Genomic DNA, 26,587 nt, shown 5'->3' with positions numbered 1-26,587 from the left:
TTAAAGTACAGCCATGCTCTGACACAACCACAGCAGAAACCAAGTAGTTCCTGCAATTAAAGCTGTTTCACAACCCATTTTGGGAACATGTATAATACTCAGCCATCTCAATTACTCCAAGAAAGTTAGAATACTTTTTTGAGTTTAAATTGCTATTTAAAGAACTTAAGAGTACTAAACTTAATTCTTGCTGCTGTTATAGGCTTCCTATAGGATCCCTAACATGTCCTGCATCCTCCACCCTGTGTACCATGCTGGCCCAAGGAACTTACAGTCGAATGACAAAACTAGAGAGATTCCAAAAAGAAATTTAAGATACCAAGTATTTGACAGATGCCTACTTGAAAGTCCTTTTCAGCACTTCAGTTGGTACATCATGTAAGCTTACCCTCTGAAGAGCTTTCTGTACAATAACTGAAGGGGGGAGGCTGTGGAGCCAACACTCTTTAGAGTTTTCCTTGCCCGTTCCTTATACTTTCTGTGTAGTACAGAATAGTATGCAAATATACCATACTATATACATATAGGAATGCTATCTCTTCCATATAGAATACATATTAAACTTCTATTACATTAATTACATATTAAACTTTTTCTGAACAGTGCATTACATTCCCTTGTATTACTGAACAAATACTGCATTTCTCGCTGACACTGATGAATGAAGTGAGAATTATGTGCATCAGATACTCATACAGAGGTAGATTAAGGGAGTACTGATGTTTTTGGTTCAATTCATTATGTGATCTTTCAGGATTCATAATGATTCATAAGAATAAAATTTCACAGAACTAGCATGAAAACTACATAAGATGTGGTACTCTCTCAGAGTTTATATGTCATTAGTACATATCTACTCAAATGTTTTGCCTCAATAGTAAGTAATTTGTCTATTCCACAGTGGGAAATCTATGTAATATAAAGCGTAATGCAAAATTTCTAACAATGCCAAATGGATGCAAAGCTGGAGCAGAAAATATAATGTATTGTTTGCTATGGGCCGTGATATATTGGTAGCCTTTAAAAGGAACAAACGTCTTCAACATTTTTTAACGCAAGCCGAATATATACTCTGTTTCCACCAATCACTTAAACGTAAAATTCTTTTGTCTCACTGACAAGAAAGCTAGCGCATATGCATGTGTCTTGGTTTCTGTTAACTTCTCCTTATTTATTTTTACTGAGCAAATTATGCACTATTTATTTTATTAGGAGCTCCTCCTAAGCTGTTCATAGAACTGTCTAATGAATGGGAAGTAATCTACCAGTGCTATGATCAAGTTAATAAATTTGGCCGTGGTTTTATTGGTACTGAGCATTATTCTAAGAGAGACCCATGTACAGTTAACTATAACAATGCCTGATAACAATCAATCCTAATCTTCATGGAACTTATAAATACTAAGTAAACATGTCCTGCATCATCGCTCAAACAAGACTACATCCTGTGTTCTTACCAAAAAATACCGTCTTCCATGTATAAATGGAACTTACAACACTAAATAAGTGGCTCTCTTCTTACTAGGTCAGATCCTGATTTCAGTTATATCTCATAAGATGAAAAATGGCTTCAAATGAGTTAATATAAGTCCCTGTAGACAATTTACATTGGAGAAATACCAATACCAATGCATTGAAGAGATACCGATACATCTAATCAAACATCCCTTCCTGACAGGGTGTTTCAATGTCTTTCATGTTTCTCCCTTTTTTATTCTATATTATTTGGAGAATTGCTTAGGGCCTTATGAATTCTTAGTCTTGACTTATGTCACATAAATTAATGGATAAAATATTTCTATATAGCAAGATTTTTCATCAGAGAATGCAAAACAATGTCCAGGATCCTAATAAATACCGTCATGTCTGAAATGAGTTATCTCAGTAGTGACTTGGGCTCAGATTTATTGTACAGTTCATCAACTTCTCAGCATGCTGGATAATGAATGTTTCATTTACATTGCTAATTGCCAAGCCATGGTTCCTTCAACCTTTAACCCTTACGCTTTATCACATTATCACCATATGTCAATATAATTGCATTTAACATTCCAGATAACTAACTTTTTCACGAGGTCAAGAGATCCTTTTTTTTAAAGCTTTACCAGTGGGGTATCTTTAAAACTACCAAGAAAACCAGCATTATGCAGATACTGCAAAACTAATGCAATTTTTTTCTTCACGAAAACAAAGCTTCTATCTTCTGACCCAAAATAAGATCTCTTCTGTTAAAATCTCCATTTGCCCATTGCAACTAAATCACACTTCTGTGAAGAGCTTCAAGTTTACTGTCTGTGATTATGAAACACTACTAACTAAGACCTAATATGAGATACCTTCTGTATCTGCATGATATTTTTGTCTCTAGTTTTCTTTGATTTGTGGAATTATGCAGTTACTTCCACATATTGTCTTGATCTACATTCTGCTTTGCCCAAATAGAAAGATATTTTACTGTAGGTACCATCCAAGATGCTGTCTTAGGCTATGTCTCTCGTATAAAAGTATTTCTACTCATACACTTACAATTGTACTTTCCCTCAATGGAAACTGGACTGTATCTAACCTCTAGAATATCCTACAGACAATGTTAATTCACTCTGCACCTGAAAGCTCCTTTCTTTTCGTTGACTTTCACCACAAATACTTCTTCCAGCTCTGAAATCTGCATTGTCAATAGCAAAGTTTAAGCCAAGTCATACACAGAATAACCTCTTCTGGAAAAGGATTTTACTACCGAGTGTAACGGAGTCAGTTGTACTGCTTGTGTATGTTCAAACTGAAAGAGAGAAATTACTGCTTGGTAACAGTTATGTCAGCAGACACTCTGGCCTCTCTCCACTTCTTTGAAACAAGAAACTTTGGCAAGGTGCTTTCTCAGGACAAGTATGAATTTCAGAAAGTTAGAAATTTATTTCTCAGGATCTGATTCAGAAATCTAGATGCACTCTCATAGACAGAAATGAGTACCAAATTGCATTAGAATAAAGAAAATGGGTAATTAAAAATAAAACAGAGTGAGCCTAATTCATTTTCCATGTAGCAAAAATTTCATGTTACACAGCAGGTAGACAGCTCATATGTCTCACAGCACCACATATGTGGTGCATATATACATCCACATACACCAAAAAAAAGTATGGCACACTTTTATATGGCATGCAGTGCCACAATTCAGTAGCCTCATCTCTAAGAACAATCCTATGGCATAGCCTTGAAGCCTGTAAGATGGTGAAGCTTCAAGACGGTTTGTATCACACCTCATGCTGGTTTATGCCTTTATGTTCCTGTGCCACAGTAGCTCACTCTCCTCTTCTGCCATCATTTCTGGTCCTCTTCCCGGACCAGACATCAAATTCCTGAAAGCTCCTTTCTTTCAATTGCTTCCACCACCCACTTCGACTTACGAAACTTCGCCTGACTGTATGCACAGAACACTACAACACAACAACCATACTTTAAAATTTTAAACTATAACGGACTTGCAGGCATGACATACCCGGCGTATCTTGTAAGGTTCATATGCCCCCCTCTTGTAACCCGTAACTACAAAATAGTAAGTTTTAGCACATATTGCTGTTAGCGTGACCCTCTTGCCAAGCTGCAGACAATCTCTTTTCAAATCACCTGTGGTATCCACCCAGTAAACATCCGTCTGTCATTGCCCGCCTGACCACCTTCCTGGATGTCACAGAGAAGGACTGTTTCTGCTCCCTGCTAGCTTGGACTAGGCATAACCTTCCGATTTACCTATACATAAAACATGAGAAAAGGCTGGAGTCAGAACAATAAAACCCCTTTGAATTAGATGAGGGCCAGAAATGTATGTATTTTTTTTCTTAAAAGTGTTTCAATCCATTAAATATATATAAAAAAGGTAAAAAAATCAAATTCCATGTTACCACTGGGAGATGAATATTCCTTCATGCACACCAGCTGAGACTCAGCACAAGTATTTCACTTAAAAGAATTCCTAAATATGAGGAACTTTTAGCAGTATATGTCAAACAGTGTGTTCCTAAGAGATTTACGCATATTGTGGTTATCCATTTCCAGCTGCTTCTGTGGAGTCAAACTTTGTTTTTATGTTAACAGATAACATTATTATCACATTTTGTGAAGAATAGTGGCATCAAGCACAGATACATCACTGACTGTGCAGAACGCCATTTGAAAATATGCTTGTTTTTTGAGTATTTAATAATGGATAAAAAATATAGCCAAATTCAATGCCCCTTAAATGTGTTCAGAATGTGAGTTCACAATGACTGAGTGTACAGTACACAAAGGATCCATCATCACTTAATTTATTTTAACCTCCCAACCATTTCCCGTTGACAGAAGACACTGTAAATTAACATTTTTCTAAAATGGTTAAAGCATAAAATCCACAGAGGGCAAAACCAGTGGCACCTAACTTCAGCTGGCTGTTATTCACAGAAATTTAAATGCATAAAAAAGAATTAGTAAAATTACTACTTCCATGGTTCTTTCCACCTAGGCATCTTGAAAATCTCACTTTGGATTTTACTGCTACACTGATAGTACTAGAAGTCCACAGGAAGTGAGGCTAAGGTTTGACTTCTGAGTAAATATTGGTTTATACTACAAAACACAACTCCATTACCTCAGAGGATCTGTGTAAGTGTAACTGACTGGAACACTGTAAACAATTAGGATAATGATATACATGAAGGAAGAATTCATTCTAGATGATAAAACAACCAATATTTCCTATTCATTCATCTACAAGTATTTACAGATTAGTTCATGGAGAAGATCAACAAGATACAGCACACTAGAGGAGCATAAAATACCCAATATAAGCAGAGAAACAAAACTGGCCATTCCAATTAACCCCTGTTCAAAAGACTGAAGAAGGGGTAATGGAACACAACTGCAAATACTAATATATAAGTTAAATAAGCAACCTGTGGATCTAACTGCCAACCTGTGGAGATCACACTGAGACAAATATTTAGCAGGATCCAAAGAAAGAGTTTTGAATTTATTTGAACTAAATACCTACAGGTGTTGTAAATCAGGTGTCTCCTCTTGAAGACTTAGAAAAAATGTTGCCTAAAGTAAAGTATATCATGACTGTTGAATGCAGGACTATTGCACTTTCTTCAAAACTGAACCATGCACAGTTCCCAATTATTCAGCTGAATCCTCAGATCTGGAATGGGGATGTGGAGTTTCTTGCTGGAACAGAAAGCGCCCAGACAGAAAGGAAAGTATGTTACGCATTACCAAGGTCTATGTACGACCAGAAGGCAGAGGGCAGGACTCAAGTCACAGATTTTTAAAGCTTTTTATTCTATAGCTATTTCCTGTTTGTAATTAGAATATCAAGTGTGTAATGGCAGCAATTTCTATTTTCAGAACAATGCATCTGCTTATGCAATGGAGTTTCTTTTGCTCAGATATGCCTTCTTCTAACTGTAAAACAGAGTTGGGTTTTTGTTTTGTTTTGTTTTTTTTAAATATAGCAATGCAGACCCTCCTGTGAAAAAACTCATTCCCTGAGCTGGAAGCACTGATGATAAGAGTGCTCACTTGGGTTATCGATACATGCTTAGTACTTTGTGTTGCTCTCCGGTGATTTTCCACACAGGCATGCTAAGGAGTGGGGTTGACCAAGTTCTGAAGAATCCTTGAAGGATGGTTGCGGCAGCAAAGTCCCTAGTGGGAGAAGGCAACCCATCAAGAAAAAGAACGTAGATATGCAACAGTAAGAGAAAGCCCCAGGAACACTACTCTGCATTTCCATGGCTGTGAGTCTCTAGACAAATCCATACCATTATTTATTTTCTCTCTCTTTCTTCGCCTGTTGCAAGTCCTAGCAGTGGACCAGAGCATCAACACATTCACTCCGCTGGTGGTCCTCCCGTGGAGGCCCAGGGAAAAGCCAAAGCGCCCCACGCCGCAGCGAGAGCTGCAATGTTTTCCACCAACTGCCCTTGATGGAGAGAACGCAGCCCCGGGGGGCCTGGCAGCACGCCAGATCGGAGCAGGGAAGGTTTGATCTACACACTGCCCTGCAAGCTCCCGCAAATCAGTCTCAGGGCAAGAAAACGCAGCATTCCAGTCTCCACGAACTCCCAGCTGAGTGGCAAATACGTACATACTCAACTAAATGCCACAACTATACGGGCTGAACCTGAATATGTTTAGTTCAAAAAATGGGGTGGGAGAAGAATATTAATATTTTCATTGCCTTTTTTTTCTGTTCACTCACTGTGTGTTTACCATAAATTAGACCTGCTGAGAGTGTGATGCTGAGCAACCCATATGGCAAATACTCAACTCAGAGATGTGAAGGGAAAATCACTTTTTTGTTTCTGAATTATCTCTAGCCCCTTTATTTAGAAATTCTTGTTTGATAGCAAATGCTGAGAAGCAACCCTGCTAATGCTATTTATTTAGAGGAGAAGACAAACTTTTTAGACCAAAACAATACGTTTTCCATACTTGAAGAAATCTGACAAAAACCAGTGCTTAACTTAGTGCTCAGTTAAGTTCTTTGGTTTTAAAGCCCAATTACAGGAGTTCTTGGTTGTACAACTGCCACTTATTCAAACTCATCCCCAAACCCTTCTTCAGCTAAAACACTCCACAGCTAGTGTAAGTCCATGGTGTTCTACCAACCAAACAGTTGACCTAACAGCTCCCATTTCAGGTACAAAATTAATCTACTCCAACTTTTTTCCGTTCTAGTCTGTGACAAGCACTCAGAGAACAAACTAGCATACACAGATGTCTGGCATCCATGAAACCTAAAAAAAAAAAAAAAAAAAAAAAAAATCAAATTCTGGGTGTGGAATCCAGGCAGATTGCTGACTATGGCTCTCTAGCAATCTTGCAGTGAGGGAAAAAAAGAAGACTGCACTTGCATTAAAATTCCCTGTGGACTCTGCTTACCCTTACCTTTCTCTAAGTCTACCTCCTGGCCCCTGGGGGAGGGAGGAGGAAGGGAGAGTCACGTTTTATGAAAATTCATTTGAAATGTGACTAAGAAAAAGGCAAGAGCAACAGCAAGAGAGAAATGCTGAAATGCAGTCAGGTTACAGAATATCTAGTAGGGAGATTTGTTCTTCTGTAAAAAGAAACAGAACTGGCAATAAATAGATATAAACTAATAGCTTTTGTTGGTAAAGCTAGAATCCAGGGTAGGAGAGATTGTCTTCAATGGGTTTCATTGTTGATGCAAAGGAAGAAGAAAAATCATCCAGCAATGAAGACATATAATCCTGTCAGGTTCTCTCTTTGATTTTACTACTAATTCCGTAGTCCTGTTTGACCTGAGCCAAAGAACCAGGCAAACTGTATTCAGATTCATTACTTCTTTCTTACAGAACTGACAATAACATTCTCCCAAGTGTGAAAGGGCTGTGCATACGCCTGAATTCCCCATCTCTACAATAAATAATGTAAGTCTCTATCACCAAAGCAGTGCAAAATTACCTTGAAGGAATTTTAATTTGATACTTTATTTATCAAGTCTACACAGAAAAGGAAAAAAAGGTCAAAAAGTAAAATGTTGCAATACTTGCAATATGCACAGTAGTTCTGAATGTCCGTTTTTCTAGGGTCAAAGAGCCTGCAGGTTTAGACTTAACCTGTATTCACTTAAATACAAAAATAAAATTTACACAAGCAATCTAGCTATGGAGTTGCAGAATAGATTATATTTTTTTGGTGAATAACATTCATGCAGCAGCTTTATGATGAAAACTACATTTTGTTGGAGAGGCACAGAGGTTGTGAATAATTCTGAATATAGAATCAGGGTCTTTCTGAGAAAAACTTTATCTGTTTCCTAGAAAGAGAGAAAGAAAATAGCATTCTTGGGTAGAATTACAGCTGGTGATCCTAGCTACTCGGAATTTGAGTACTCAAACAGGGGCTGAAGGGTTTCAACTGGAATAATTTTGTGGTTTTTAGATCCCTGTATTAGAAATGAAACATATTAACATGTATACAAAATTAAATCAACCCTGAAGTTTATTACAAGCACTTGACTTCAAGTAAGCCTGAGAGTGTAACCAGTTACACAGAGACAAAAGAAGGATCTTCTGCATCATCATCTAACTAAAGAACATAAATAAAGCACTTGATCTGACTAGTTAAAAATTCCAAAACGTTCCTACATCTTAAAATAAACAATAGCTTCAGGACTAAGCTCCTGATATGTAGCAGAAGGTATAAAATTCAATGGTGTATGCTAAAAACACAGGCTATTGTAATGTTTACAGGTGTTAAGCATTAACTTACATTCCAGTTCAGAAGGTGTTTTAGGCACATGGTTTGCCAAACAGAAGGAAAAAAAATTAATATTTCAATACACAGCAGACATATTTTGTTGGTTTTCTGCATCAAAATATCACTATACTAAATAAATATTGCATTAATTTAAATGTGGGGTGTTTTTTTTAATTTCTAAATGAAAAACACAAAGGCAGTCACCAAGACAGATATTTGTTTAGAAATACCCCGCATCTCGCTCTCACTTCCTGTGGACGGAACTGCTGTCTTCTGCAGTAATGCAACACTAATACTAGCAAACCCAAAACAAGTCTTTTCATTTATAGCTGGAATGATATTGTAATCTTGGATCAACAGTTTAACGTTCCAATTAAGTTGTTTCCCCCACAATAGCGAAGAAATAACATAAACTAATTAGCAGGAAATGAAATTTAACTTTTCTGTAATATTCATATTGTTGTTATCCTTAACTATTATCAGTTCCTATATTCTCATGCATTATGGCCAGATCTTAAAATATTAAATGTCCAAGTTAGGTTTGACATTGAAATTTTTAAAAAGTGTATTGTATTTCATAGAAAAAAACTCTTTTTTATGCTGAACATTTCTCAAAACAGCACCTCCCGCTGTCAATGTCTATGCCACATGAGCAGCTGAGCTGAGATGCTACTGACAAGAACTAGAAGAGTACACAAATGATAAATTAGTCAGCTTTGTAGAAGTCAGGAATGTAGTCCAATAATGATACTGTAGATGATAGCATTTTATTTAGCTGAGAGATAGTGCGTATTATACAGCTGCATTTCATAAAGAAACTATCTTTATTTATTGAAATACATTTCATAAATGACACAAAAAATACAGTTCATCTTCTTGAACAATGTACTTGTAAACACAAGCACATTTTCACTGTAATGTTAGTAGATTAAGCTAATGTCTATGCTTATTCCTTTAATAATTCTAATAGTTATTTTACTTTGTTTATTAACTTTTGAACAAAGATTGAACAAAACCAGTAAAGGCAAAATTAGAAACAATAGCACGGGGCAAATTTAGACACAAATTATAACAGATCAAGTCTATCCAGTTTCATCAGACACTGAAATAAACTGAAATACTACATACATACCATTGCAGACCTGGTATCACCATATACCTCGTGCATTCTTAAAGAGATACTGCAAGTACAAAATCTCTGATGCTTCTGGCTTACTATAAGTTATGACAGCAGTACAGAATAAAATAACCGAATACACCTTGCAAAAATGACCGTTGAATAAATCATTATTTAATGATTTAAACACAGGCTGAATTGGACTGATTGATAAATATAATGGTCTCGACCAGTTTTACAAGTTTACCTTTTCCTCACATCGCAGGGAGCCATAATGAACACCTTGCCTGACATTCTACATTACTTCATGCAGCATCATCTCACTGAGTAGGGGAACTTTAGCTCGTACCACCCCCACATCATCTTCTGGAAGGTCTTGATCGTAAAACAATAAGCAATCCTGATGATCACTGCAATCATTGTAACTTTTGCTGCCATTTGATTTCACATAGTTAATTAGGAAGCCCTTAAAACAGTCTAAGGTTCTCCCCACCTGTTTCCTTTCATACCTTTAGAGACAAATAACTAACTACAACGTAGAATTCAGCAGGTCTGCCTCAACTCTCCACACCTTGGGTTGTACTCATTACAACTGGGGTACTTCGGCTGACCTGGGGCATCAACAACACAGCTACCATCCTCCAGAACATGGCAGTCTGACATTTAAACATGAGTATGATATTTACATTAATGCATGTTTGCCTGCCCTACTCAGTCCTATAAGGTGGTCACTTAACTCTCCTAATATTTCAAAAAAAGCAAACAAACATATGTTCAAGCTTTGTTGTACTATATATGTTACATATCTTCCTACAGGCAGATCTCACACACTGACATTTTAAGACCTTAATTAAAGTTGATTTATTTACAAATGGTATGTTTTCAACTCTCAGAAATGATGTATTTAATGTTTTATTTTTAAACACAATTAAAAAATAATATATAAATATATACATACTGCAAATGTAATACAGATAACAAATTCATTTAAGCCCATTTATGCACATTAGTGACACACCATGTGGCAGAAAGACTAGGACTACAAGAAGACCCCTTGGCGATTTATTTTATATTAAATCCCTAATGGCCTCTTCTCATCTTTGCAAAAATATGCACAAAAGTCCAGACTATGCAGCCATTGAAATGAATGGTTATTTATTTGCTAAACGAGAACCCTATGTTTAATGTTCCTTAGACATAAGGTACTCTGCAAAAGTCGCATTCCTACAGCTCCATACATCATTTATTTTACAGACCCTAACTTCTCACAACAGGCATCAGAAAAATATCTCTGAACAGCTATTGCTATTGTAAGTTGCTGAGAATTTTGTTTCCAATTCCATTACTGGGAGATTAAATGTTAACATGTTTACTTGGGGTTTTCTTCTTGTTTTGTTTTTAGCATTAAAAACAAATTCATGGCCCAATCTGATGCCATTTAAAATATGTTTGTATTTATACTGCAAGAAAAACTTCCCAAATACATAACTATGGTCCAATCATTACAGACAGACAACAAAAGTTCAAACCTTCAAACAAACATGTTGTAATCTCATTTAACGGTGTGCAGTAGTCTACCTAGCACCTGTTCAACATGCTCTGAGACAGATTCTTGATTTGCTTTACGTAAGTATTAAAAGCATCATTTTTCATACTACACAAAATTGTCCAAATTAGTAACATAGTTGCATGCCCTACTACTACTACAAAACAACCTGAAAATTAAACTGTCTCTCTGAGATCAGACATTTCTATTCATTAGGAAGCAGATCCACTGTGTACTCAAACACTTCTAAATTTCCTAAGCTACTGTTGCTGTTTCTCCGAAACACAGAGCCACAAAGAGGAAAGTTGTTGCAAAGACCAGAACTTTCCCTTGGTACCAGCCTCAACTCATTTGGACTGCTGGATGCTACCTAAGGACAGTCAAGCTCACTGTGCCGGCATGAACTTGCAGGTCACGTTTTTGGGGCAACAACACTGGTGACAGCAGCCTCCATTGAGGCTCTGACATTTCCTCTAAACTTCTTGGTTGGCACCCCATAGAGGTGGCTCCAACCTTGCAGTACTAAAAGATTACACAGCCTCTACAACCTGGAAACTGTCTTTATGAAGTATTCAGATACCATGGCCAGAAACATGAACAAGAACTTCAACACATCAGTCAGCCTTCAGAATGTACATATTTCCTTGTCTCTAACAGTCAGCAGCAGACAATCATAGACTGTTTGCTTTGTTTTCAGCTGACTGCCCTGCTTCTCCCTGGAGAAACTTGATGTTTTATCTTCCTAAGTGACTGCAAGTTTTGTGAGCATTTAGAATAAATTTTCATGAATTTGATTCAGAACTTAGTCCAACAAGCACATTATTAAGCTACAATATCATGAGCCTTTTCAATTAAACTGAACACTCATGAAACCTGGATTGTTCTTCTAGTGCACTAGACTTAAGAAAGCAGACAAAAGAGTTCAGTTTACAAAGGAAGTATTCCTTTCTCAGGAAGAAAATTACTTTCACAGAAAGTCACAGTCAGAAGATATTTCTCATTTCCAAGAGAATTCCATCAGAGAACAAGCAAAATATACTCTCAGGGTTGTCGTAGTTTAACCCCAGACAGCAACTAAGCCCCACACAGCCACTCGCTCACTTGCTCCCACGGTGGGACGGGGGAGAGAATCGGAAGAATAAAAGTGAGAAAACTCATGGGTTGAGATAAAGACAGTTTAAGAGGTAAAGCAAAAGCCGCGCACGCAAGCAAAGCAAAACAAGGAATTCATTCACCACTCCCCATGGGCAGGCAGGTGTTCAGTCATCTCCAGGGAAGCAGGGCTCCGTCACGCGTAACCGTTACTTGGGAAGACAAATGCCATCACTCCAAATGTCCCCCCACCTCTTCCTTCTTCTTCACTCCAGCTTTATATACTGAGCATGACGTCATACGGTATGCAATATCCCTTTGGCCAGCCTGGGTCAGCTGTCCCAGCTCTATCACCTCCCAGTTTCCTGTGCACCCCCAGCCTACTCAGTGGCCGGCCAGCACGAGGAGCTGGACAGTCCTTGACAACTTAGCAACAACCCAAAACATCAGCACGTTATCAACATTTTTTCAACTTAAACCAAAAACATAACCTCACACTAGCTTCTATGTGAAGAAAATTAACTCTATCCCGGCTGAAACCAGGACAAGAGTATAACATAATGTAACAGGAATTAACTGCAATGCATGCACTGAATTATGCTACAATATCGTATGAGTAATCATTATTATGACTTGGGGAAACTTTCCAGCAAAGGCAACAAAAATAACTGTGGTCTGGGCACTGTCACTTTTGTCACCCTCTTGAAAAAATGCTGCTATGCCTATGAAATCCAGGTAGCATACACTCTGGCAGCTAGTCAGTAGAGACACCGGTCTGATTTCAACTTACAGCTTTAATGCCACCTGGATCCAGGAAGCCCAGATCCAAAGGTAGTTATCTCAGTAAACACAAAGCTGCATATAGACACACTATAGAAACCTAAACACATCCATACGAAATGCCTTCTCTGCCTTCATCGCTGATGACAACACTGTCTATTCCTTTAATATCTGAAAGATTCACTTTTACCAAGACAGTTAAAAATCAGTTGACAACTAGTAAGCCAACAGACAATGTATGTAAATCACAGACTGATGACTGATATCAATATGTACATACAAATAAAGCACTGAGATCAATTGCACTACTCTTTTTGCATTCATGTCTTTCTTCATGAGAAACAGGAGAGCTGGAGTGTACCTGCATGTGTCCTACATGTCTGAGTACTGCTATGCATTAGTACTAGAAGTAATTATGACTATTAACTTATTAATGACTTATTAGTTACCATCATTTCCTTCCTTATAAAGTACATGGCTTAGCAAACATTCCCACAGACACTAGGAAATCTGTATCAAAACTAATAAAAATGGGGTTTATAGCAACATATCTAACACAAGCTTCAATTAATTTAAATTCACAGCACATTTATGAAATAAAAGATTAACATCCTCATTTACAGAGGGAAAACTGAGGAAACTATTTATATAACATAGGAAATCAGCACTAGAGAGGGAAAGGAATCACAGAATCACAGAATGGTAGGGGTTGGAAGGGACCTCTGAAGATCATCTGGTCCAACCTCCCTGCTAAAGCAGGATCACCTAGGGCACAGGAACGTGCCCAGTCGGGTTTTGAAGGTCTCCAGAGAAGGAGACTCCACAACCACTCTGGGCAGCCTGTTCCAGTGCTCCATCACCCTCATAGTAAAGAAGTTTTTCCTCATGTTGAGGTGGAACTTCCTGCGCTGCAGTTTGTGCCCACTGCCCCTCATCCCATCACTGGGCACTACTGCAAAGAGGCTGGCTCCATCCTCCTGACAGCCACCCCTCAGATATTTATAGACATTGATAAGGTCCCCTCTCAGCCTTCTCTTCTGCAGACTAAACAGCCCCAGGTCTCTCAGCTTTGCTTCATACAAGAGATGTTCCAGTCCCTTAATCATCTTCGTAGTCCTCCATTGGACCCTCTCTAAAAGTTCCCTGTCTCTCTTGAACTGGGGAATTTACCTCCAGGAACTGAGCTCCAGGTCAAGACTTTGCTAAGAAGAGCATCCATCCTCTCAAAACGACAGAATTTTTTCAGAATCTACTTTCAATAAAGATCTGTAAAACTTTCCTAGGGTCCTAATAAAAACAGAAATAAGGAAAACTTAGAATCATTTGAGTATGTGCTACTAAGGTGTGACATTTGTTAGAATTTCAAACTTTCTGATCTCTGTCTTCACTATTGTGAAGCTCTGACTGAAATCAGAGCTTCAGTGTTGAGCTGCAACACTTTGCACTCTTCATAACGCATGTCCAACACAGCAAGGGATACATGCTTGTGACCAGCTTACTCTACCCAACTTTAATCATATAATCATCACCTTTGCTTTTAGCAGTATCACCTACATGGTAGACCATTGAAACAAAGCAAATGATCAAGCCTACAGAAAGCACTTTAACAAAAGATACTTTTGCATATCTGTTGATTCAAAAAAAAGATTAAAATTGACCTTGTGAGATTTCTGAAGAAGCAAACATATTAGAGATTCAACACGTGCAGCAAAGCCAAGCCTGTTCTTCATGTTCCCTTAATGTTTAATTAGGTAGTGTCTGTAGAGGACTTTGAGGAAGAATAACAAATTACCATTATTATTGCTGAGAAAATCCTGAAGTCATTAAAGTTTGTGTGTTATGAGTTCGTAACAGATTTCTACTGAATAGACATACAGGTCTTGACAGTTTTGTCTGTAATTCCCTTATATGTAATATGCTTCTGATACTGGGTGAAGTAACTAGTGCAGAATGTTTTTACAAGCCACTTCCATTACCACCATGCAGACCATATCACCCTTGGCTCTAATAAGAGCAAGTATAAAAGGTCTTCTGCTGGCCAAGCACTGTAAATCAGGGAGTTGAGAAAATGGAGCCTAGATCTGTGGAGTGCAATGCCTGCATTCTACATAGTTTATTAAATAAGATTAAAAGGAAAATAAATAAAATTAAAATGTAACACTAAAGCTAGCTCCTAATTACTAGCTGTGTGTTTATCATTCACTGAAACTGACAGAAAAAAATAGAAAAAATTAAAACAAAAGTAGAGGAAGATTTTATTATTAAGAATATTTAAAAATCCCATTTCCACTTTTGGGGATTTATCTTACACTACTCCTTCCCCACCCCCTTTCCTCCCAACCTTGGCATAATTTTCAGTGGCAAATTTATGGTTCATAAAGCAGTGCAGGTTTGCTGGCTGGTAAAGATTGCCTGGCATTGAGGAACTAACCAAGAAACCAACAGATTCTGCTTCATTTCTTGAAGCTTTGCTACCCTATTTGCTTTGTATATTTTAGTATGCAAGCAGAAATCTATGGATAATTATTACCTGGATTGCACCACAAACATCTTCAACCACAGAAGCACCTTATTTTATTTTTTGTAAAATGCATCACAAAAGACATGTTGTAAGAAATCTCATAGGATATACACAGGGAAGAACTATTGAAGTGATTTTTTTTAGTATTATTTGAGGTCAAATAAAGTTTTGATTAAAGTAAAATGCAATAGTAGAACATGACAACTTCTGTTACATGTCAAATACTTTTGCATGTATGACCTTCAGGCAAATGGTGAGACTGTAAATTGCAAACACGTACTCTGCAAAAGTGTCTCTGTTGTTGAGATTTTCTTCAATCTAGTTAGTTTTATTATTAAACAGTATGCAAACCTCCATCAGAAGTAATGCTGCCATGTCATACTTGTTCAGTGATCTAGACATTAATATTTTAAATTAATATTTTACATAATAGGCAGTAATATTTGAATCTACTTCAGGTCAAGGTAAATAGCTACTGATATCCATAACGCAAATGATCTTGAAATAATGATACAAAACATACTACACAAAAATTTTCCCTAAGCAATTACAAATGTTTGGGACTGGTCAAGAAAGAAAATACAAGCAGCCACTCTCAGGCTGTCTCAGGGATACTCATAAAGACAAATCTATAGTTTTGATCCAGAAGGTCAAAAGTCTAGGAACTTCAGCCCCGTCAACATCCTTTTGTTTCTACCAACGTTTTCAGTTAGGCAATGTGGCAATGGACACACTTCATTATACAGTTTCATGATAGGTTTATAGAAGGCACGAAAGAACATCCCCTCCTCTCAAAAAGCTGAGATTAAATATTAGAGTGCCTTTATAAATTGCGTGCCATACTGCAAGTGAAAAGTAGGACAAAGTCCTAGTTAGTAACTACCTACTGAAGTACGACAGAAAGCTCACACCTTCAGTTCTCCCAAAGGCTGCAATTTGCTGATGCCATTGTTTTAACACACCATGGTACAGACTAACAGGAAGGAGCAACCAGATGCATAATAATCTAAGTCAGACTACAAACAGCTACTGCTTCTCTCCAGGTTAATTAAATCACTGACAATTCTGCTCATATATAATCTTGAGAAAATACCTGGCTCAAAATCTTTGTTAAAGAACTATCTCCATATGCAATAGGGCTGTTTACCAACTACGTTGTTTAGGTTTCCTCTTACCTCCAGTGTCATGTACACAGTGCTAATTGCTACTTTGATTTCTCCATCTGAAATCTCCTTGAGATCCTTCAGCATAACCTCCTCAGTACTTACACCTGTTTGAGAAGAGAAAGGAACTTCAATACATACAAGTATCTACAGCTGAGTAGATGCAGCAACATAAATTAAAAACACAGCTTAGATTTTAACATTGAGCCTTCTGTATTTTATGACATCCTATGAGAAAATTAAAACCAACATTAATATTTCAATACCTAATGTGTCCAGAGGGATTTTTTAAGCAAGGAAGAGATTTAAAGGCAGAGGAGTAGGGACGAGCAAAGGATGAAGAATTAAGTGTCCTGCAATGAAGTTGTGTGAACACTCACATTTTTTAAGCAAACTGAATTCCAGTTGATGATAAATGTATAGATAGACCGTTCCTACAGTCTAACATGAAATACTAATAAGAAACACTTCTGGAATGAGTAATATATCAAAAAGCACATGTGGAATACTATGGTATTTAGAAATATTCAGAAGCAAAGCACTTAAGATATTCTGTACACACAGTCATTCAACCTTTCTGACCTTCTTCACAAATTGATACCAACACCAATGGGGTTTTCTTATGTACATCAAATGGTGAATGAACCAATTAGATGTTTATGTACCACAGAAACAGAAGTACATATTATCATTAGAAATAACAGTGTAAAATTGGAATTGTTTCACATTGCAACCAGACATGTTGATATGTTTAACTACAATGTATTGAAAATCTACTTGACTGAGTTTCTCTAATGGGAGATGTCTGTCTAAAATGCTGTAAGGATTCTCAAAATAAATATATATCATATATAGGAACATGGTCATATCACATGATCAAAAATACAGACACAATAGCCAAATGACTATATAAAGAAAGCTGCAAGCCACTTCAGTGTAGGGTGGCAACTAAAACATCCGAAGACTTTTAAAGCCCAGCAGCATAACATCCAAAATGTGTTTGCATGACTGATTGTTGAGGGAGCCAAATACCAACCTATGCCAAAGAAAATAATACTCTCATTATTGCTCCTGTATAGAGTCCAGATACTGCATTCATTCTAATGACAAGATAAACTGTCTAATGTTTACATATTTATTATATTTATGCATCTGTCCTATAAAAATATTTATAGGTAACCTGTAGACTTACTGGTGGGCTACAGTCCACTGTACCTTAAATAACAAACAAATTCATGAATTTTAGGCCAATAAATCATGATTTCTGCATGAAACTGAGAACTTTTTTGATGAATTGTCCTAATACTGACAGGTAAAAAAACTACCAGGTAAGGGAGCCTTCTCACTCTCAATTCAGATGAGAGGATTCTGCAGATGGGTGGATAAAGAACGGTAAAAAAAAAAAGACTATGAGTCTGCATGGACTCTGTGCATACCTGATATACCTAACAAAGAAATACAGCGATTCAATACTCACTCTTTGGTAACAACTTGGTAGCAAATACCATTTAACAAAGACAGTAAAAACTGTGAGAGTTATTGCAACAATTTTCTTCAGGCTCCAAAAACCCTTCTTCACAAGCCTGATACCAAATTTTGGGTTCAAACATTCCCACTTTTGATCACTGAAAAAACTACGACTGTGTTCAGCTATTTCTAGCAGAAGGAAATGAAAGAACTGCCATTTTCCCACTGCTTCCTTAATGTTAGTCTAAAGTAAAATCCACTTCAACTGTGCACAGCCCTTGATAAATCTGGCAAGGTTCAGAAGGTAAAATCCATGCCCACACCATATAGGCAATTGCAGCTCGGTTTCTGCACGTGGGCTGATACACTGATTATGCCTCTATATTTCATCAACACAAATGACTGACTAGCATATACACTTGTAAAAGCAATAGATGAAATAAATTAATGTTTACTTTATCTGTAAATGGAATACAAGATTATTTAGGAGTTCAGTAGTTCCTCAACAGGAATCACAATTCCATGATTCAGAATGTAAGCCACTTATTTTAAAATTAAATATAATACACGTAACTGTCAATGAAGACAGCATGCTGCAACTATTTTCACCACATACAATGAGCTGATATATTCTGATACAGTTACGAAACTCAAGGTCTGAAAAATGGAAGCAAGTTGCACACTACCTTGTGGATTAAACTGAGTCTCCTGGAGAACAGAGATAATTTGCTCTCGTGGGGGAAGATCTGGAAACTTCTCCTCTAGGATTGACAGCACTTTCTCCTGCTGCTCTGTAATTCTGTCAGCCTCCAAAGACATGCACTTGAAGAGAATGCTTCCTGAAACATCAAAAGACAAAAACCAGTGCCTCTTTGTAAACAGTGAAGCGGTACTACAGAAACAAGAATGTCTACTGTATCGCCACGCAAGCCTTCTCCTTCTTGGAGGTTGTTTCCACTGACAAGTTCACTGAATTAGACATTGAATGCTTTTCACACAGGAACATTCTCCTAACATGAAGACAGTTTCTAAGATCTGAACTGGGTGGCTTGTCAGGGCCTACGCTACAGCTAAGTAAGCCGGTGCCAGTGCTGCCACAGTGTGCAGCATGCGTCTGTAGGTCCAACGCAGCTCTGCGGCACGGCCAGCAGCAAGTGGTGGGACGCTCTCTGAGCGTTAGACCAAGTGTTGGTATGCTTGGAAACAGTAAATCCACATTGCCAACCTTCCTTCTACAGACATGTCAGTGAACTGCTACAATGGACTGAGGAAGACATTTTTTATGACGCAGGTGGTGAGGCACTGGAACAGGTTACCCAGAGAAGTTGTGGATGCCCCATCCGTTGAAGTGTTCAAGGTCAGGTGGGTCGGGGCTTCAAGCAACCTGATCTAGTGAAAGATGTCCATGCATGTGGCCAGGGGCCTGGACTAGATGATCTTAAAGTCATTGGTCATTTTGGTGTAACTGACTCCAGCTAATTCCTCATCCATGAAGATACCAGAAAAGCACAGCACATTCAGCCAGACAAAATGAAGCATTCAATTTTAAAATTTAAGAGAAATGTTATCCAATAAATAACTTCACCATAATTGGTACGCTCTTGCAATACAGTGGTGAGTTTGATGTCTTTTCAGACAACTACGTGCTGCATATATTCCATCCTGGATGTGAAACATTCCTGATGGGTCAAGGTTTAAAGTCACCCTTTCATTCCCTGCAGATATTTATTAATATACCCAAAGCTAGCCTTCACTTCCAATTACTCACACTAAATTATGGATAATAAAATCTTATACTTCAGCATTGAAAATATTTATTACTGTACTGTGCACAGGGATTTCAGACAAGCATATGATTGCATTGCATCATGCTAGGTCAATGAGTAAATCGGTACAATAGTGTAAGATAGTTATTGTAAACCAAAATGTTCAGGCTTTAGCACAGAGCCAAGAGATGAAAAGAAAAACCTGGACAATCTTTTGTCCTCAATCTCACTAAACTGACTAGGACTCAAACATCTAATATGTATTCGTTTTTCTCCTAAATCGCCATCACATAAAGTAACAAAAAGCATTTCTTCAAAAGTCATGAAGCACTTGTAATATGAAACAATTTTGGCATGCTAAGTACACACCTCCTTATTAGACAAGTCCTGTGTGGATTAAATAATAAGAAATGCTTAACAAGCCAAAAGCTGTTCCCTATCAGATATTAACTTCTGGAAATTCACATACATGAAATTCCATTCTGTGTTTCTGTTATAGATACTGTAACTGCCAATATTCTTTTAATTCTCAGTGTCCCTTTCTTTATGCCAGTTTTATCATCACTTTAAGACAAGGCTCCTGCCCTATTTGATAGTACCAAAAATATTAAAGAATTACAGACTAATACTAACTAATACTAGCTAACTAATACTAATTCACACAATACTAACCCAGACTGACATTTGTAAATGCAGGTACACAAAGCATGGCTCCACAGCAAGCAGATTTCAGATGTCTACCGATAAACAACTGATATGTAAAGCACCCAAGCTATCCATACATACTAGCAAGGCCTATTTTTCAGTCCCTTTTGTATGATCAATCATCAGCCTCCAGGATAATTCACCTAAAAATGCCCCTTTGCCATTCCCACCTCTAACCAGACAAGAGTGCCTACGGAATATTCTTGTCCATACCTTGGGAAGGGCAGTGACCAGAATGAGTTAGATGGCCCACAGCACACTCCCAGTCAGCACAGAGCTGCACCTGGATAAATGGCAGCTCAAGGACCAGATGCATGAATTACTTTAGCAATAGCAATCTTCTGCTTTTCCAGCACCCTCTTCTTCTTCCTCCAGGAGCAGACAGGGAAATTGCTCGTGCACACACAAAGGAAATTGAAAGTCCAGCAGAAAGCACTGGACCTACAACGCATGCTCAAATTCATCATACAATTACCTACTGGAGGGAGGCTGTAGTGTATCCGATACAGCCTCCCAGCAGCACTAGGATGAGCCAGGCAGTCTGTCCATCTGCATAGGTCCTCAGACTCACAATGTGTCAAATTTTGACCGCCGCAGCTGTGCATGCTTCAGCAGGGGAGAGTATTTGTGGAAGACCAAGAACAGAAAATCTTAACGCAACATACTGGAAAATGCAGTAAAGCAAGACGTGTGAGTTGTATATCCAATCAAGCTCATCAGTTTTGAATCAACATGACGTGAGCTTCATTGTCTGACTAATTATAGAGATAAAACTACTGTGTAGTGGGTTCAGTGTCAGGTCAGCAACTTCTGATTCATTTTAGCTCCATATACCAAAAACCATTCCAACCTAATTACAGGATTGATTGTGAATTGAGCAATAACTATACTTATCCAGTCAGTCTTGGATTTCAACTAAACTATAAGACAAATGCAGAACTATATCCTTCCTAAAACATAATAAAAGCTCAACCATACAGAAACAGTCAAATGAAGAACGTTTCTGAGTCTCAGAATTTAAGGAAAAGTATTTTTTTCTGTTTCTTACAGAAACAATTCACAAACTATTATAATAAAATGGAATAGATTATTTAATTAACCTTTTTTCCACGTCAGTATTTCAAACAGGTAACGTACCCAGCCAGCACAGGGTACGGTTCCTACTGTGAAGTTCAGGGCTGGACCACTGACTAGCTCCAGGCCCAATGTAGCCCAGCCCTTCTATCGTCAAGAAAAAGGGCACTGGGAAGCAAGACAGGAAAGGAGTTGAGCGAAGAAGGGTCTCACATTTCTGCAACTGCAGGAAACAGGAGAACTGTCAGCAGAATGCTGTGGTTACACCAAGACAGGTTCTAGCAGCCAGACCAGTATCTGGCTGTGATTTTAGCAACTGCCTGACCCACAGCAGCTATGCAGCACCAAAAATCATCAGAATTATCTGTTTGCTAAAATAATACACGGATTTCTTTCACACCAAAGCAGATCTACTATAGTGTTGCAGCAGCACTGCTCGTGCCAATAAAACTAGCTTACTTCTCCTGAACACCTGGATTGGTGGAAGGAAACTTTTATATTACTTATCTCTTCCCCAGACAAAAGGGATGGAAAGATTGCCTAGGACATACTACAGCAGCATTTCACAGGTACCAGTGTGCATTTGTCTTTTGCTTTCACATGTGCAACAAATTCTTGGTTTCTTCAATGGTAAGGCCATCTTGGATTTGATCTCACCTTTGGCAGGACACAGACATGACTGTAAAGTTGTAAAATCAGAATGTGTTTAGACATGCACTATTACTGCAGCATCTAACTGGGAGCCTTTGCCTTTCACTGCTCAGTTTGTCAATCCCTTTGCTTATTTTGATCAGGGGTGACATCTTCAAAGAGCAAAGCAAACTTAGAAACCTGGGGATTTATCGTTTAATACAAGAATGAAATGCAGTCAGCCTGAAACAATGCCTCATCATAAGCAGACACCTTAGAAAGGTTTTTAAAAGGCTGTTTTTCCCACTTGTCACAGCAATACTGTAGTGCTTGCAATTGCTAATTTCTCTACTAGGATTAAAGCCAGAAAAGGATCCTTCTCAAATCAATAGGGTGTCAGCAATCCCTAAAATCAACATTTATTTTTCCTTCATTCTTTTTTTTGAAAGGCAGGCACACGTCTGCTCTCCCAGGCATCCTCAGCCTCCCTCTGAGGGTTACGATTCCAGGCAGTTCAGAAAAACAGTTCATCCAAGGTACTTTTGCCCGGCCAAAGGTCAGCAGTCCATTTAGTCATGTGCTCTCCCGTAAGTACCTGCTGTAAAAGAGATACATGGGCTCAGAAATCTCCCGCAGATTTTACTGAGTGCTGGTGCAACTCCCCCAGGGTTTCTGAAAGCATAATGGAGGCTGCTCTGTCTGCTGACAAGCACAGAAAAAAGAAATATGTAATAGGTAATACAAGACTTAATATCATTTCTTGTGTGCATCACACTACATTATGGAATTTTTTTTCCAAAGGAGAGGTCACTAGAAAATAGGCTAGGACTCTTAAAAAAATGTGCATTTTATTCTTTTTTGCAAAGCAGTTTGGAAGTGGAGCACTAGTTTTGCCAAAAGCAATTGCTGTGCATTAATATTAAACATGATCTAATGAAGGCAGAAGTCGTTTTGGGAAAACATTAAGAACAGCACAACCATCTCCTGAATTATAAGTTTATGGCAGAGAGAAACAGTACAATGAAAATATAGGCATTTTTCCTGTCAAGGTTTTGTTCCATGACCTGGAAAAATAAAGGGCAGGGAAAAAGGCAAAACCAACAGTCCCTCATGGAAAGTATACTTCAACGCTCCCCACCCTCAAAAAAATTCACAAGCCAAAACTGGAAAGTGGACCCACGCAAGCAGTCTTCATTGTAATTAACAGGAAAGTCACAAAGCTGGAATAAAATGTAATTTGGGGGGAGAAGGGGGAAGCATTGCCTCCAAGAAAACTCTTTCCATACATAAAAACAAAAGTATCACTCCAAACAAATGCAGCATTCGGCACAGTTCAAAATGCTCCTTTCTTTCTGGCATAAATATTAAGGATGCGCCAGTTAGGGAACATGTAAATCATCCGATCGATGTATAAGACAGAAAAAAAAAAAAAAAAAAAAGGGCATCATTCCCAAAGTCCTTAAAAGGGCATTTCTTAACATTTGTCTGGGTGGCTAGAATAACAAACTAATCTTCTCTACTGAAAGTCAGACTGCCCCAGCAGGGCACCAGAAGACCTCAACTATGCAGCCCACAACTAGCAAAAGCAGATTCACATAAAAAAAAATGCTGATGCTCTTGCTGTAAATCTGTCTCTATTTACATGTTACAGTCTGCACCTTGTGGCATCCTTCAAGGCCTTATACAAATAAACATAAGGAGGCTTTTTTGAGAGTGCACTGACCCAAGGTACCTGACAGTGAGTGCTCGGAATCACATCCTTGCCAGCTGGCTGCAACAAGAAAATGTAATGATTCAGCAGTTTAATGGATCTTGAGTTTGGCAGCAGTCCCCTTGTAAACATCTCTGGGGAAATAAAATAATACAGGCCCAAGACTCTGGCAGGTTTTATAATTGTTTGCTTCTGGCACAAATCCAGGGACAGCACAAGCTCTAACTTAAGGCAAATATGCCTGTACAACACTGACTCTCCAAGCAGGCTCTATTCAAAGCCCAAGGGTAGAATTAACTTGTAGCATGGCTGACGGGGAGACAAAGACACCAGGAAAGCATTCAGCTGAAAAACAGTCCTTAAACATTAAACTGCCTAAATCAATAATGCTCAGTTTCACAGGAGAAGTCTTTTTTCTTGGCTTTTTTTTTTAAACACAGAAGAGCAGGTGAAGTTTGTTCAAAGTTGAAATATGGCAGGTTATAAACATCTAGCTTTGTTACTAGAATTAAAAAAAAATTGCTAACAGACTGTGAGAAAAAAGAAGTTTGAAAAAGAGGCAGCAAATAAAGCTGTCACAGGGGCTACATGATAATCATTGGAACATGAGATATTTGTACTATCTTACAAGTCTTCTAGAAAAATACTCACTGGAAAGCCAGAAAATGAAAGATGAGTTCCCAGCTCAGAGACTCAGATGTTAGGATCTCTCAGACGTTTTATGAAAATAAAATCCTAATTTATAGCGCTTTGACTTCCACATTGTCCTTCTCTTCTGAACTTCCCCCAAAATTTATACATACTAAAAATATAGAGGCTTACATTGGAAGTAACATAACACAGTGGGAAAAACCCAGTAGGACCTTTTCATTTGCTCTACGCCTGTGGAGTACCACCAGAGAGAGACCATCCTGCAAGCCTCTATAGACACATTCACTGGTAGTGGGAATGAAGCACCCACCCCTCCTTCCAGACCATGATATGTGGTTTCTTTATTTCCTATGCTCACAGATGAGATGAATTTCAAAAGCTATACTTTATGGGCAAGGACTTTGACTACAGGCCATAATATATACAGAGAAACACAAAAACTAGACTTGGGCAGGTCGTATTTGATCTTTCCTTTCAGACTGGTTGTAGTTTGATCTGCCATCTACATACATTTTATATCTATGAATTTTTTTTTTTAATCTTATCAAAACTAGTAATGGGATTCACTGACTTTTCTGAATTTGCAGTGGAATGTTCTGAGGTACCCTAAACCTCTTCTATTTTAAGACACCCATAAGAGGACTCACTGTATCGCTTAGCCTTCCGTACGTACAAACTGTGTTACCAGGAGAAGTAGAAAAGCATCAAGTCACAAGTGCAGCTGTGTTTTGTTGTTTAGTCTTTGTCAATCATACCATGAAAGAGAAGCTATGCACAGACTCCTATATTCACTAAGTTACTCAAACATGCAATACAAAACACAATAATTAAAATGAAGTTACTATTATAAAAAAAACTTTTAGCTACTATCTCTCTCAAAACTGGAAGTGATATCTCTAATGCAAACGCTTTCAATATTTCTCTAATAAAAGCACTTTATTTTAATTTGGATACAAAAGACTAGAGAGCCAAAACATATAGACACTTACAGCCATGTATAGTACTTGAACATGTTCTGGTCATTATTCAGAGCACTGCCTGCTGACTTTATCCACCACCAAACAGGTACCCTGAGACATCCGCAAAAGCCTTTTTTGGTTCTGTCTCCAAAATAAATTATTATGCTTGGTCATTTGCCTAGATTCCTGGATACCCCAACAGAAATGTGAAGCTTACAAAAGTATTTCATGGCAGGTTTACTAGAGCTTATTAGCATGGAAGACACTAAAAAAGCAGGCCAAATGCTGTGTTGCTGTTAATGCTTCTTCTATGGATTAATAAAGAAAAATAAAAATTACCTTTTGTAATTTCTCATAACACGCGCATTGCATTAGTTATCACAACGATGAGTACAATGACAAGCCAAGACTCCAGTAGCTTCTGAAATCTAAGTGTAGGCAAGTTTTCATAATCCTCATTAAACATGACCGCACTAATTTCTCAAAAGGACTTTTAACATCAACTAAAACCTAAAACCTCTAAAATTTATTAAACACTATTAAAATTCAGTAAATAACTTAAAAGCAGCAATCAGTTCTTTTTAACCCCAGTTTTATTTCCCAGTTGAAGAGTTCTGCTGCAGCAAATAAACTGAGCAAACGAATACAAACGATGAACTACGAAGACAGAAATGAAAACTCTTCTGACTGTCGAAGGCCCATCCTTTGTACTCTACTGGGCACGCGATACAAAAGAAAAGGCGAGCACAATGAAGACTTGGTTACAGCGTTTTTAAGTAGTAAAAGTTTCGCATCACGCCATTAAAACATCATTCTGTAAAAAGGAGAAGCTGTAACGTGTAAATATTGGATTCCAACCCATATTGCTGTCCACAGGCAGGCAGAGCCGAACTGGCAGCACTGCACAGCCCCTGGAATCGACAAACCGCACAGCTTTTCCAGCTACCCAGCTGGTGTGTCGACAGCTCCATTTAATATTCTTGTCTAGTGATACAGCAAAGACCTCTCATGCCTATTTTTAAATGCACATTTTTAATATTCAATATAATGTTACTCTTTAACAAACTCTTTACTCCCTGCTTCTTTTATGAAGCTTCCCGTGGTCTTTAAAGGGATTGTTAACCAAAGAATGGATCACAC

At 38.0% G+C, this 26,587-nt stretch overlaps 1 protein-coding gene across 1 annotated transcript in view; it reads right to left on the bottom strand.

The window, feature by feature from the left end:
• PRUNE2 (prune homolog 2 (Drosophila)) overlaps nt 1-26,587 on the bottom strand; it is a gene marked incomplete at its 5' end in the record, with an annotated part of 104,450 nt that overhangs the window by 75,594 nt on the left and 2,269 nt on the right. Inside the window, 2 exons of the mRNA XM_010286789.1 lie at nt 16,497-16,591; nt 18,638-18,790. Coding sequence (XP_010285091.1) covers nt 16,497-16,591; nt 18,638-18,790 — 248 coding nt within the window. The remainder of the gene's footprint in view (nt 1-16,496; nt 16,592-18,637; nt 18,791-26,587) is intronic.

This window comes from Phaethon lepturus, unplaced genomic scaffold, assembly GCF_000687285.1.
Source record: "Phaethon lepturus isolate BGI_N335 unplaced genomic scaffold, ASM68728v1 scaffold11225, whole genome shotgun sequence".
Lineage (NCBI taxonomy): Eukaryota > Metazoa > Chordata > Aves > Phaethontiformes > Phaethontidae > Phaethon > Phaethon lepturus.
Note: the sequence above shows the minus strand (reverse complement) of the source record. Positions and strands in the feature narration are given on the sequence as shown.